This window comes from Chenopodium album, chromosome 6 (genome assembly GCF_948465745.1).
Source record: "Chenopodium album chromosome 6, dcCheAlbu1.1, whole genome shotgun sequence".
Taxonomy (NCBI): domain Eukaryota; kingdom Viridiplantae; phylum Streptophyta; class Magnoliopsida; order Caryophyllales; family Amaranthaceae; genus Chenopodium; species Chenopodium album.
Window position 1 is genome coordinate 38126551 of NC_137839.1, and position 15296 is coordinate 38141846.

Below are 15296 nucleotides of genomic sequence, written 5' to 3' on the forward strand. Positions count from 1 at the left end.
AATTTCTTTAATTGATAAAATCATTTGAATGTATGGCTTTTGCTAATTGTATTTGAAGTGTATACTTGTATAAATTATTATTTAATATTATTTATTTTTTGTGATTGATAAAATCATTAACCAAACTAAGCTATCCACCATCCAGCATATGCTGATTTTTTTTTTAAAATTAGGACAAACACTATTTGTAACAGGCAGATATTATGCCCGTTACTATTAATCTGTTTTTTGTAACGGGAAAAACATGTGTATGCGGGGTTATTTGTAACGCGCAGTACATTTATCCGTTACAAATAACCCCGTTATTCGTAACGGGCACCTGAAATGTCCGTTACGAATAATAATGGCCATCCGTAACGGCCGCATACGTAATGGACGCTTCCTGTTACGGATGGGCCCTTTTAGCCCGTTATGGATGGCCTTTTTTCCACCAGTGGACGGGTCGACTTTCAAGTTCGAACTTGTCTGCAAAAAAATCTTCACCCTCCAAGGAGCATTGATGGAGGCGGAAGCCTATATACAGGCGACTGAGCTCTGCTCCTCTAATAAGCAGTCGGACTCAAAGAAGAGAGCAAAAAGAAAAAAACAGATCTGGGCGGTTGATAACTCCGATTAGCCAACCTAGAAGAAAAAGAAAGAGTGGAAATCCGTACGTTCCAAGAAACGAGTTCCACAAGGAAAGCTACTCCATCCTCATGGAGATAAAGGATCGGCTGACTCAAGAGAAGCCGACTCCTATGAAAGCATCCGCTAAAAATCAGAACAAAAACAAACACTGCCATTACCATGAGGATGTCGGCCATGACACAAACGACTACTACAACCTCAAACGGACGCTTAACCGTCTGGCCGACAAAGGAGCGTTGAACTCCTATGTGAAGTCCGAAGTGACTTCAATTCCAAGGCGAATCCAGGGCGCACAATCTATCAAAAAGACTCCCCATCCTACTGTTAGTTCCGAAACCAATGAAGAACCGGTCTATACAATAGCAGGCGAATTCGCCAGAGGTGGCTTAACTATCCGGGGCACCAAGGACCATCTGAGAAAGATGGTCCATTATGTTGAAGAGGGACAGGCGACTAGCACATCCGCCTTCCCCGAAGTCATCATCACCAAAAAGGAAAGAGGCAAAGTCTATCGGCCTCATGATGACCCTGTTGTCAGAGAATTAACACCGCAAACAATACAATTGGCCACCGAGCCACAACAACAACAAAACAACAGCAACTTACACCCAAATCAGCCATAATTGAAGAAAATAATAACCAATATCAAAGAAAATAATATACACTCATAATTGAAGAATTAAGAAAATGCAGTACCCAAGCTTGGAAGATGGGTTAGACCCACTTCTTTGTTGAGACACCATAAACTTAACTTTCTTGTCCCGAAACCCTGAAAAAATTGGCAAACGGCAAACTAAAACAATTAATAAGCTTGAAATTGGGTTAATTTACAAAGAAAGAGTAAATTTGAACTTAGGAACTAGAGGAAATGTGAAATAGAAGGGGCTTAGAGATTGATGTCGTCAGCACAAACCAATAGAAGTCGCATCCACCTCACTTACTTACTGAGTTCACTCCATAATTGATCACTAAACAAAGAAAAAAAATCAAAAACAAAAACCCCACAAAATAAGAACTGCCAACAATCATCAAATGACTAGAAATCCCAGTTTTACCCCATAGAACACCAAATTAACAACAACAAAGAAAACCCAACAATTAAGAACTGCAAACAATCAACAAATGACCACAAAATCCCAAATTCAGCCCATAGAACACCAAATTATGAACCAAAAAAAAAAAAATCCAAAAACCAATTCAACTGAAGAACAAGAATACTCGAGGAAAATCAAGGTAAAGGACAGGATTTTTAGAGCCCAAACCACTGAGCTCACCAATTTTACCACCAAAAATTGGAGCTAAAAGCCTAGAAAAGGAGAAAAGATAACATTCTTTCTCTGATATTTCTTGAGAATATCTTTACCATGGTGTTTGATAACAGCTTTGGAGGGATTAAGAGGTACAAACTGTTTAGCAGGAGAATGTGAGATAGGATGAGTGATTTCGGATGTTAGGATGAGTGATTTCAGCTGTTAAGATAGAGAGAGAGAGAGAGAGTAGAGAGGAGAGAGAGGCGGTGGGGGTATGGGTTTAGAGGAAATGAAACTAGGGTTTTGGGTTTTGTCTCTTTAAAATACTTTGTATGTAAAAAAAATGTCAGCCTACTTTTAAATACGAAGTAATGTTTTTTTTTTTATTTAATTAAAAAAAGGAGATACCACTTTTTGTAAATAAATGATCTCTCTTATTTATTTATTTAATTAAAAAACAGGAGAGACTACTTTTTGTAAATAGATTATCTCTCTCTTTTATTTATTTATTAAATTAAAAAAAGAAGAGACCACTTCTCCTAAATAAATGGTCTCTATTTATAATTTTTTTTTAATTAAAAAGAAAGAGAGACCACTTATTTAAAATAGATGGTCTTTGGTCCCTTTTCATCTATCTAAGATTATACATAAGAGACCATTTATTCGAAATATTTGGTCTCTTGAATCCAAGAGACCACATATTTATTTAAATGGTCTCTTACTTAAGGTTTCTTTGGCCAATTTTAATTTGTTGTAGTGTATGTGTATATATATATTGAGAAAATGTAGTATAACTATAGAAATTAATATAATTGCGTTATCATTGTTATTAAATTAAATTTATTTTACATTGGAAATTATTTTTTAACAAGGTTTAATTTACATAAATAGAATTCTAAGACGTATGTATTTGCATACATCTTATTATTATAAAACTTACACATAACTCTTGAAATGAACATTTGATGATACAAAAATGAATATATGTTGAAACACGAATAAATAAAAATGAACGTTGGATGATGCAATACTTCTTATAATAAAAAATGATTCGAACACAGTATTCCTTGTAAATAAATTTGTTGTCATCTTTATTTTTATAGAAAATTCTTAAAATTCAATTTAGAAAATATACTAATTTGAACAAAAACTCTCTGTTATAAAATGAACATCTAATGATACATAAATGAACATTTACTAATACAGAAACGAACATATTATAAAAATTTACAGGAAATTTATAAATAAAAAGGGGTGTGGCGGGACACGCGCGGAGGCTTGGGGGGTACAGAAAGTTTTCCCTGTCATGGTTGTAGGTAAAAATTTGTACAAGAAAAGGGATGGTGGGTACTGAAGAGAGAGAAAGTTAAGGTTGGGGTTTCAATTTGGGGGAAAAGGAGATAGAAAGAAGATGAGGGTAGGATTCGAACTCTTGATCTACAAGATTGGTGGAAGGTAAAAGTTACCATTGAGTTGCACTTCAACATCTAGCATAACATCTCTCAAAGTATTAATTATAACCTTCTTTTTCAAAAAAATTGTTGGTTCAATGAACCTGTTTGAACCCAACGTGTATCCGCCCCTGTTAGTGTAGGGTGACAGTTCAGATCAGTCGGTCGGATTCGGGTACAGATTTCGGGTTGATTTTGGGTTATGCTTAAAAACTATCAAAAACAGTATAAAACTTAATATTATTATGAATATGAAATTTGGGTCAAATCGGGTCGAATTCAGGTTGTTCGGATTTGAATCGAATCGAGTTCTGGTTTCTTTTAGTAACTTAAATGCTTAGAAACTATAAAAAATAGTGTAAATATTATTATGAAATATGAACTTTTGGTCAAATTGGGTCAAATTCAGGTTGTTCAGGTAGGGTCGAGCTCGAGCTCGGGTTTCTCTCAGTAACTTCGGGTCGGGTCAGGGATTACATGAGTGTTGTAAGTAGAAAAGAAATACTTGCCACTGATCTTCAACAGTTCACCATCAATTAAGAAGAAAATACATGCAACTATGCAAGTCTCGACTTCTAAACAGAAAGAATGAACGAACCCTCCATACCCCAACAGCCCACTTGCACACTCATAGAGAGCAACAACATAAAAAAAAATAAAATAAAATAAAAGGTTGCGCTCATCAATATGTTCTGGTTTCTAAACACTGTAATCGATTTCACATCTAATCTCCTCCTATTCGTTGAATTAACCAGTCAGTTATATCATGGAATACAGTTTGTCGTTCAGGTTCGAAGAGAATGTCATGCAACAATCCATCATACAATTTGATGGCCTTGTCGATTGATGAGGCTTCTTCATACAATTTCTGGGAACCTTTTGGGTCAGTTACAGCATCAGCAGATCCATGTAGTACAAGGAATGGAACTCTCAATTTCGTCAAGTTATCTTGTAAATACGCAGATATGCGGAGAATCTCACAGCCGGTCCTTACACGAATTGCACCTGTGTATACAAGGGGGTCTGAATACTTTGCTTTTAGTGCCTCTGGATCTCTACAAACTACTGTGCCTGATTTGTTTGCAGCATGGCATTGATACCTTGGAAATAATAAGGACGCAACTGGAGCAATGACCTGAAATAACAATAGTACAATAGTACCATAAGATTACATGAGAGCAGCAAAGGCACCAATTCTTTGCACCACTAAATCAGACTTGTTCATGAAACATTATTATAGTTTCATAATACTGAACTTGGCGGGCACATAATACTCCTGCAGATTCAAGAACATCTAGTAATAGTCTAATATAGCTCCTATCTCCAAAATCTTGCCTAGATAACAAAAGACTAAGCCAACTCCAAGTGACTCTTCAAAGAGTCTGATAATAGTACCCTTATTCAACATCACAGAAGACATGCTAAACAAACATATTAAAAAAAATATATATATATATATTAAGGCTAAAGATCAGTACCATTATGAATTTTTACCTCAATGAACTGCACTACTTGCAGATAAAGATTCTACAAGTATTTTGACTTATTGTTACAAACCCAACGGAGGTTCCAAGCTTCCACAAAATTCTCCAGATTTACCAAGTCATGGAATTCAGTTGCAGTTACAGCGTAAATGAAGATAAGGATCAGATGGATGATTAAGATTTTCTCAGAAGGTTGATTGTAGGTTTGAATCACAGCATACAAAAGGAATTTTCTTCTTAAGATAACAACGTAATTAAATGGGACTTGGTAATAAGTGGATTGGTGGACAATCATTTAAGTCTCTACAATTATGTATATTGAAAAAGGCATGCAGAATTCTCTGCTACAATAATATCAAGTTTGAAGAAATTACAAAGGAGAAACTTACATTAAATATTGGATGGGATGGATTTACACCAACTGCTGGAGATGTCAAAACTATGCCACTTATTTGAGCTTCAACCTTAGGGTCAAGAGCAGCCTGCATTTTTGACATAACTGCATTAAGTTTTTAGAGGAATATGTACTATAGTCAACAAGATAAAGAGAAATCAAGAAAGTTCATTGGTCTTGGAGAGAATGCTCACTTTAAGTACAATAGCTGCCCCTGTAGAATGTGCAAAGCAAAAGCAGGGAAGTCCAGGATTCTCTGACAAAATTACATCTAGAAATGCTTTCTGCATTGGCATAATCAGCAGATATTATTAATAAGTTATATAGAGAGTTGTATTGCTACCTATGGCTGATTAAAGCTTACCATATCAACAACAGCATCGTCGAGGGATGGGACATAAGCATGCAGTCCATCACTTCCACCATGACCTAAAATTAAGGAAATTGGGAACTCAACAACATTAGTCAGCCAGCAGCATTAACAAATAGAGATAAAGAATATAAACCAAAATTTCCCTTTTCCTGCCTAATGAAGGTAGCAACTGATCGATTAAAGAAAAAATAGAAAAAATGCAATCCTCCGAAATTGAAGCTTAGTCAGGTTATGCAATGAAAAACACAAACTTCATCTGAAACTCATGAAGGAAAGAAATTAAATTTGGAAAAAAAGAAAAAACAAATAGAATAATCCAGCATGCATAGACAAATCCCTACTCTCACATTAGCATGCAACACCTAGAACTATGCATTGAAGAAGATTACCTCACAATTATACAGCTCAAATGAGCACAAACTAGGGTTTTTTTTTTTATTTATTATCACACAGGAGAAGAAAAATAAGTTACAAAGATAAAGGGATAATTGAAAATACACTTGTTTTTGCTACAAGGGGCAGTAAAACAACAAAAAACTTCATCTAAACTTACAAAGGAAAGAATCAAGTTTTACATTTACAATAGAAAAGGGGGAAAAAAATAGACATGATAATCCAGCAAATTAAGGTTTTCTTATGCACAAGAGACAAAGATTAAGTCACAAAAATTAAGAGAGCATAGTGAATCATTACTTAATTTAGCAACACGTGCTAGATGATTATGTCATTAGATTTTTAGAACTATACATCAGGTCTTTACTATTTTAATCAAACTCAAGACTCAAATAACAAGATTTCATATTAAGAGAAGCTTCATATGTTACTTTTTCAGCACAAGACTCAAATAACAAGCTTACATATTAAGAGGAGCTTCATAGCTTACTTTTTCAGCACCACAGGGCACCCAATCAGAATGCTCAATCCTGCAACATTAACATATAGATGCATAGAAGCATGACTTCTACACTCTCAAACAGTAATGACAAGAATTGGACTTCATTAATATAATATGAGGATGCATGGGAACTATGAATTAACTTTTACTCTGACTCTATTTTAGTTCTTTTGGAGGTTTTGGGGGAAGGGAGGGTTGCGTCAGGGAAATACATATCGCAAATTAGATTCTGATACCAAAAAGCACCTAGCACCTTTTCATTTTGATTTTCAAAACATCAAAGGGCTGGTTTGGTATCATTGCTAGTGAAACCTTCTGGATTTATGCCATATAATATAAGTTGTATAAAAAAAAGGCATCCCACTATTATTCCCGTTTCCTTATCTTTAGGGTATATGCTTGGATCCCTTGACTAATTAAGAGGATAAGTTTACATATTTATCATTTTTGCAATATTCCTAGGGTAATACTAAATTGCAAACCCACCACCTCACAAATTATGGCAAACAACTTGCTACCATAATACACTTAATTACCAAGCCTCACAAACCACCTCAAATTTTTCATTAACTCTTGCAAACCACCATATACGAGAATAGAATTTATAAGGAGTTATGTTAGAAGGTGTGAAATTAATGGGTGCAGGAGCTGCAAGAAAAACAAGGAACCGCGGATGCGGTATCCTTTAGCTGCAGCAAGAAAATAATGCAATGGTTGTGTAGCCGCGCAGGCATCCCCCACAACGCAAGCAGCATTGTTCGCCACTACCCGAAAAGCAAAAGATTTGAGATTCAGGTAGTGTGACAAAAAAGAAAGAAGTTTGATCATTTCTTCTGTGATGGAGATAGCACAGGCTAGGGATAGTTGCATTGGTTATTCACATTCACTAAAATACCTAAAGAAATTGTAGATTGGAAAGAGAGATAGAGGAGGGGAAGAGAGGGAAACAGTGAAACACCGAAGTTGGATTAATTTGACTCCATGGTAGTTAACTTTAGTTTTCTACCAGCAAAAATTTGAAATTTGCATCCTTAATTATTCACGTTGAAAACGGCAATCTCGTTGGCAACCAAATTGAGGTGGTGGTGGTCCTGGTGGAGCCATAGAGGTTGACTGGGAAAAGAGAGAGAAATGGAGGAAGAAAGATGGAGCCATGAATATGTAGCAGACGAGTGACAAAATATGATGGACAGAAAAATCAGATTAATTGTTATAAGGGGGAAAGATTATTTTAGGGAGGTCCTGGGTAACCATTACTCTCATTTTTAGGGTATTAGCGTAATGCATTACCCCCATCAAATCTTCACTCCTATTCTAGGCATCTAAAAACCAGTTATTTATTTTTTATTATTTTTACTCTACATTTTCCACCCCAATTACTGACAACCCAGGCATGTCGTTGGGTACAGTCCCATGAGATAGACATTCAAGAAACTACCTGATAAGCATAAATTAATGAAAAACTGAAACAGATTTCCTTGAGGAATTTTTTTGTAGTTCACACCAAAATTGCCAGAGTTTCCACCACAACAATCAAGTTCCAAAAACTTATCAATCAGAATATTGGATCACTAATTCACCGCCTGTCATAACACGAGCTAAGGGCGAATCCCTGATTTACGGACCATTTACCCGAGATAGGAGGCAAACTAGGTTTTTACTTTCACGACAGTCAGTAAAATTTCAATAAAATCATGTCTAATACTTAGAGGTGTCAGTCATAGCATTGAGGTAATGAAGGCTTTTTCCACTGGACCTTTTGATCTAAAAAGAACCTGCTATTTCGTTTAACCAGCACAACCAAACTTGTAATGATCAATTCTATAGGTTGTACCTCTCTATCCTTGGACACCAAGTAGACAGAAAACAGATCATTTAACCAGCCAATTGATTCATCTTTCGTAATCTAAGGCCCAAGAATAATGGGTTTTTCTATTTGGTATAAATCAATAATCGATAAACAAAATTAATAAACCTAGGATACTGGATCTCAGAAGACTAAGCTCCCCCCCCCCCCCCCCCCCTCCCTATACACTCAAATATCAGTCCACACACAGGAACATTTTATATCCAATCATCATCGGTTTAAGCTAAGAGGTAGAATCTAATGAAAAGTTTTGCAGTGAATATTTTGCATTATCTCCAATTTATGACTCGATACAAGTTACCTACTGAACTAAATGATATAGAATCCTCTTACTGAACCATGAAATTTAATCTCGTATAATTCTAAAAGCCCAATGGATCAGTGTCAGGTGACTCAGGCCCAGCTGTGGTTTTTACTCAAAGGACCAGTGTATAAGTATGTATATCAATAATTGCAGACTTTTCAAAGTATCATCTCAAAAAAGAGGACACAACCAATTAATATCTCAAAAAATCCTTGTTCCTTTTTAACATTTAATTAAATTTTAGAACCATCAATTGGCAAACATACAACACTCTACCTTAGAGCAAGCTTAGCCCCAAATCTTAAGACTTGGGGTGACATCATCATCTTGAGGCTTAAAATTTATGTTTAAGACTTCCCCCATTTTTCTTCTTAAATCTCAAGCAAGTCTCAAGTTGACTCTTGAAATTCCAAAACTCAACCTAAGACTTGAGATTGGGACTCATCCCAATTTTATTTGTATTATTTTATTTTATTTTTTACACTTTTCTACATATAAAGAGATAAATAAATAATAAAAAAAATATGTCATATATTTGAGTCTTAGGGCTAAAGTGATAAATTTGGACAAGTTTTAGTGAGTCTTAACAAAAGTTTGATAACATCATTTTCAATGGGGACCACAAAAAATGACGTCACATCCAAGTCTCTTGGGGCTAAACTTGCTCTGCTTATACAAACTATGACACATATACTGCAATAAAAAGTATGCACAAGTTATACAATCTGTTCTAGATAAGCTACAATTGCACTGTCTCTTAGTACTTATTTCTTACATAATTAATCCAAAAAGTTGTATTGAAGGGAGGATCAAACTAATAATTAGTTAATAGAGAGATCATTAACAATCAATCAATCAATCAAAGCCTTAATCTCATAAGTGGGGTCGTCTACATGAACCAAAAGTCAAAAAGTAATTATTCTGTATAGTCATCCACAAAAATCTTCCTCCTCCATCCCTTATGATCAAATACCCCATTCTCATGCAAATTCATTTGTTTCATATCCTTCCTAACTCCCTCCAACAAAAGTCATTTATAGATTTTTAAAATTCCTCTCATGACAAATTATTAAATGAAAAAAGACCTCAACACCAATTTTTTGGCCATAATTCAGGGAAAGTAAAATTTCCACCCATCGAAATTATGTCAAGATACTAATGTAGTACACCCTTCGTCTCATATTGATGTTCCTAGATTCTTTATTAAAGGTTTTAGACAGATGGTCCTATTGTTTATCTTTGCCGCTTTTGGTGAAGTTGTTTCCCCAGTTTTCCCTCATGGAAATTGTACTTCTCAATGCAACTCCATATGTCACAATTATGCAACCACTAGAGAGAGAAGCATATTAAGTTTATAAGATTCTAAGAGAGAGTATAAGATTCCAGGAACATTAGTACGAAATAGAGGTAGTACTAGAATAAAGACCAAGAGATATTTTGTTCAAAATCAAGTGTCATAGATGTAGCACTATTTGTGTGATAAATATTTACACACATACACAACCTTGTTTGTAGCAGAAGCATTTGCACACTCTCTAAATTGGGGTTTAAAAATCTTCTATCTCTTACTTTGTGATATGCAAACTTGAATCTTCACTCTCTAAATAATTGATCCATATTTTTGTTGTCTAGTTTTAAGAAGTAATAAGATACACTACATGAACCTGTTCCAAGAGCTGGAAATCATTTCCTGATATCATCAGACATAATTATAAGCATACCAAACTTTCATCCAATACTTAATTGTTGATATCATCACAAGAAAGCTCTTTGACAAGTCACAAATTCACCAAGGAAATAGCAAATAGTGAATAACGAGGATATGTAAATTATTACAAGATATTCTGCTGCAGACATACAGTTTATATCAGATATCATTTACACAATGATGGCACTAAAGAACTTACCAATCCAGTCCATTCCATAAACCTTGATTCCAATCTCATTTAGCTGCTTCGCAAAGTCACTGTATCGGCCACTGTAATCAAATGCAAATGTCTTAACAATTCGCATGTCCAACCTAGAAGGTAAAATAAATAAAATACACCAGAAAAACCATGACAAACCTGTGTTCATTAAGGCCATGTAATAGCAACACAACTCCCCTACATAAAAGTAACCAAAGCATTAGACTACCGACAGGAGAATAAAGAGCCTTTATACTACAAACATATACTACGTATTACGCATCCTGAATTTCATGTTAGACCAATATGATGAAATTAGCTGACTCACTTCTAAACAACATACATATTTGAGAAAGTTTAATTGTTAAGTAGATTATAGCATAAAAAATCTAAATGGTAGAATGTTTATAATATGAAATGGACTATGGGTCAAACTAGCTAGTTAAGTAGATTATCTTTCAAGCTAACTGCTAAGTATGGGTCAAACTAGCTTGTTAAGTTAAACTAGCTTGTTAAATAGCTTGTTTAAGTATGGGTCAAGCTAGCTTGTTAATTAGATTATCTTTCAAGCTAGTTTGACCCATAAACTAGCTTGAAAGCTAATTAGCTTAAAAGCCTATGTGGCATGACAAGCTAATTTAACAATTGGCTAGCCATTGAAGTTGCTCTAATATGCTTTGAGTTATTTGAATTAATGTTCTTTTGTATATTTCGGATAATGTTTTTATCAACCAACCAAATTGTTATTCTCTTCAATTCCCTCTTGTTAGTCCCTTTTTAACAAATTATAAAATGCACATGTTCAAACAAATACTACATATATCTTCAAACAACACATTAAAAACACATACTCACAACATAAAAACTTTGGCCCTGTTTGGTAGTTAGCTTATTGGGGGGTATATTAGCTTATTTGACTAATTTTAGCTGTTTGACTAGTCAAACAAGCTAATACAAGTGTTTGGTACTAAGCTTATTGAAAGAGCTTATTCCACTAAATAAGCTCTTTTTGAAAAAGCTCATTTTATGAGCTTTTTCAATTAGCTTATTCATTAATTATTGTGAAATTACACTTATAACTTCATTTAATTTAAAATCCTTTCTAAACTACATACCCCACAATTAGCTTATTGGTCATTTCACATAATCAATCACCTTTAAGCTATCAGCTATTTACCAAGATAGTCAAATCAGTTAATAAAATCAGCTAGTCAAAATCAGCTAACTCAATCAGCTTCAGCTTTCAGCTTTCTCCCAAACGGGGCCTTTATATTAAAGCTACCCATCATTCGCCCTTGTGGCTCTCTAAAATTAAATTTAAAAAAAAAAAAATACATATCTAACAATATTATTGTTTTTTTAGGGGTGGGGTCTAGGGGTTAAAACAGAACCATTAGAATTAGTGAATTACACATACAAATCAATATTGATAGCAACAACCAAAACCAAAATATGACGTAATATTAAACCAAATTTAATGCCAAAAAACATATCAATCAAAAAATAAATATATACCTGACATTTCTAGTAGCAGAAGACCAAGATTGCGTAAAAAGTGTAACACCTCTCTTGGTACCAAAAATCGAATAATCCCTCAAACAATTGTCATCTTTATCCTCCTTAACCCTCTTAATCGCCATCATCCGCCTCGACGCAACATCCTGCTCCACCACCACTCTCCTCACAATCGCCGCCGGCAATCTCACCACCGCCCCTCCACCGCTTCCGCCACTGCTCACTACCTTCTCCTCCTTCGATACCAACGAAACCGATTTCTCTCTCCTCTTTCGGAACGGCACCACTATCACGAACAAAATTGCTAAAATCAAATTCATCACACTCCTCCATGCACTCAATGATATCAAGGCGCTAACTCTCCCACTTGCTCCGGATGTTAACATCTCCGACGCCATAATTGTTGATTATAAATATCGAATTATGCAATTTTTTACCAAAAGTAATCAACAATTTTGTATCAGAATAAGGGAGTAAAAAGTATTTAATTTATTTGTAAAAATTCAAACAGGTAATATCAAAATTCAAATTCGATTTTGTGTAGTATGATAAACTTAAATATTTCCCCTCCCTTATTCTGGTATTTTCTTTGATTTGAGTTGATTTCTGAAACTTCAAGAGAATGGTAATCAAGGAATAACGTAGGAAATTGAAAGGCAAGTAAAGGCTAAATTTAGAGAGTTTTTTTTTAAAAAATTTTGTTTAAGTTTGATGAGATAATACTTTTACTAGAACTGCGGGTTACCTGTTATACGGAGTATATAACAACGGAAGCTAATGGGTGGGGTCCACCTCATATGATGTCATTTTATAACAGTTACATGTTTTATTTTCTTTCTGGCTTTTTATGCTCGTGTCAAAGGCAATATTTTGTTACACGGAGTATTTTATTTATTTATTTATTTTTAAGATGAATAACGAAAGAAGAAGATAATTTTTTTTTTTTTTTGAATGGAGATGAAAATAATTTTTATTTTAATTGAGATGAGAATTTTTTTATTGGAAAGGGAAGAATTGCATATCTACTGGATGTGAGGTGTGCCACGTGTGTGGTGTTGGGCGAAGTTAATCTTCTGGAATTTGCAGATATGATATTGCTCATGTCGAGACTAACGAGGGATTTTAAAGGGAGGAATATTAGGTATGTAAAAATGCATAATAGGGATATTTATGTATATGTATGTACAAATAAATGCATATTTTTGTATAATTGAATGATCAAATAGTACCATTGAATATACAGTGATACTTTATATCACATAATGGTATTATATATGCATGCAGTTGTACAAAATTTATGCATAAATAGTACCACTGAGGATTCAGTGGTACTATATAAACTTTAAGTGGAACAACCAACATGTGGTCGCCAGGCCCGTATTTGGACCAGGGCAGCCGGGGCGCCCGCCCAGGGCCCCAAATTTTGAAGCCCACATATGCTAATGCAAGTGCCAAATAATAAATAAAAAAAATAAAAAATAAAAAATAAAACAATTAATTTATGTATGTACATTGTAAATATGTAAGTGCAAATATTAATTAACTCCCTTGAAACTTCAAACACATTTAATCATCTCCTAGAAAATAGCCCCTTCAATTTTGGGAAGTAGATAATCTCAAATAAATTCACCCACTCATCAATTCAATTTTACACGTAAGGAGTATAATGTTTTTTTATCTTCCTTCCCAAATTTTATTTTCAAAAGATGGATTCTCTATACATATTTTCCACAATAAATTTCAACGGATTAAAAGGTTTAATACTTACAATTTTTTTTATTTATTTTTTATTTTTTTTATTTTTATATTTATACTCTTTCAATTGTTTTACATCTCAAATTTTCATTTCACCGTTTTGGCTTATGTTATTTTATCACATCTAAGAACAATATATATGTTACTGATGCCGTCGGCAATTACAGTTAAAAATCATAAATAAGATCTTCAATTTTATACTACTAATTTTGTTTGAATTATTCAGCTATTTTGCTTGTCAATTTTCAATTTTACTATTGTTATGATATTGATGATTGTTTCAATTTTTATTTGAATTATGATAAAGCTTAATTATTATAAGAATGTTCTGTTTTTTTTAGTACAATTATGTGTTTTTGATTTATTTTAATTATTTGTATATTTTTAAAAATTAAATATCTAATATTCAATTATATCTTAATGTCTAATCCGTGTCATTAAAAATTACTTGTACGAAATTCTAGGTATTACTAATTCTAAATACATTGTTGAATTGAGTAGTGTAATCGAAAATTCATGATTGATTTTTTAATCATTGATGGATTTTGGCTTTAACTAGCGGGATAAGGTGATATAATTCTTTAATTTTTTTATTATGTTAGACCATATTGATGTAGAAATTATTATTATTATGTACTCATAAAAAAAATTGCATTAAATAAAGTGTTGTATAATTTTTTTTTTATTTTTTTTTTTGCACACCCGATTTTTTTTCCTAATACATTAACCTATTAGGGCCCCTTTTTTTTATTTTGCCCCTAGGCCACCAAAATCTCAGAAACGGGCCTGGTGGTCGCTCATCACGTGATACAATCCGACCAAAAATTAGGTGGGGTGCACTTATAGACCTATCTCTTCCTATCTCTCTCCTCTTTTCACTTTTCACTCTCTATCATGTGTTTTAAAAATATTTTAATCAGTGTTATGTATTTACAAATGCATAACTTTCTTGCATTTTCACTCTCTATCATGAAGTATAAGGCCTTTGAACACTTGAAAATTGGAATAGTCTAGACTGGTTTGAATTAGATGGACTTAGCTTGTTACATGTAGCAGTATCCACCTACTCATATAGAGGTCATCAATGGACAGGCACACAAAAAAAAAAAAAAAAAAAAAGGATGATTCTAAAGTGATTAAAGTAAATTTGATCACCATAAGCAATTCCATGTGGCACTCTCTAGGCCACAAAAAAAATAATATGGTCCCTTTTTTTTTTTTTTTTTTTTTGCCAAAATTCAATTAATTAATTTTGTAAATTGCTAAAAATCATTTGTGAAAATAAGAAAATAATTTTAGAAATTTTTTTAAAAAAAATCCTAGCCACCTTCTCCACCAGCCCCACCCTGCCGCGACCACCGCCACGGTCTCTGACTCCCAGCGACCACCACAACCACCTCAAACTGCCGGCGACCAAACCCATACACGCCGACGACCAATCCCAAACCCCAATCAGCCGACGACCAAACCCAAC

The 15296-nt window shown here is 34.0% G+C and overlaps 1 protein-coding gene and 1 long non-coding RNA gene across 2 annotated transcripts; both read right to left on the bottom strand.

Annotated features, from left to right (window-relative positions):
- Positions 1–578: 578 nt before the first annotated feature.
- Positions 579–2201, bottom strand: LOC145636031 (uncharacterized). The gene is made up of 2 exons (XR_014113991.1): positions 1324–2201; positions 579–1155 (listed from the first exon to the last, which is right to left on the bottom strand). It is a non-coding gene; the product is annotated as an uncharacterized LOC145636031 (long non-coding RNA).
- Positions 2202–3840: 1639 nt separating this feature from the next.
- Positions 3841–12861, bottom strand: LOC145636033 (uncharacterized). Its single transcript, XM_081687466.1, has 7 exons — positions 12068–12861; positions 10712–10750; positions 10553–10623; positions 5571–5635; positions 5401–5490; positions 5202–5294; positions 3841–4463 (listed from the first exon to the last, which is right to left on the bottom strand). Exons 1-7 carry the CDS (start codon positions 12463–12465, stop codon positions 4053–4055), a joined length of 1167 nt encoding a protein of 388 aa, XP_081543592.1. The 5' UTR covers positions 12466–12861; the 3' UTR covers positions 3841–4052.
- Between the last annotated feature and the right edge of the window lie 2435 nt (positions 12862–15296).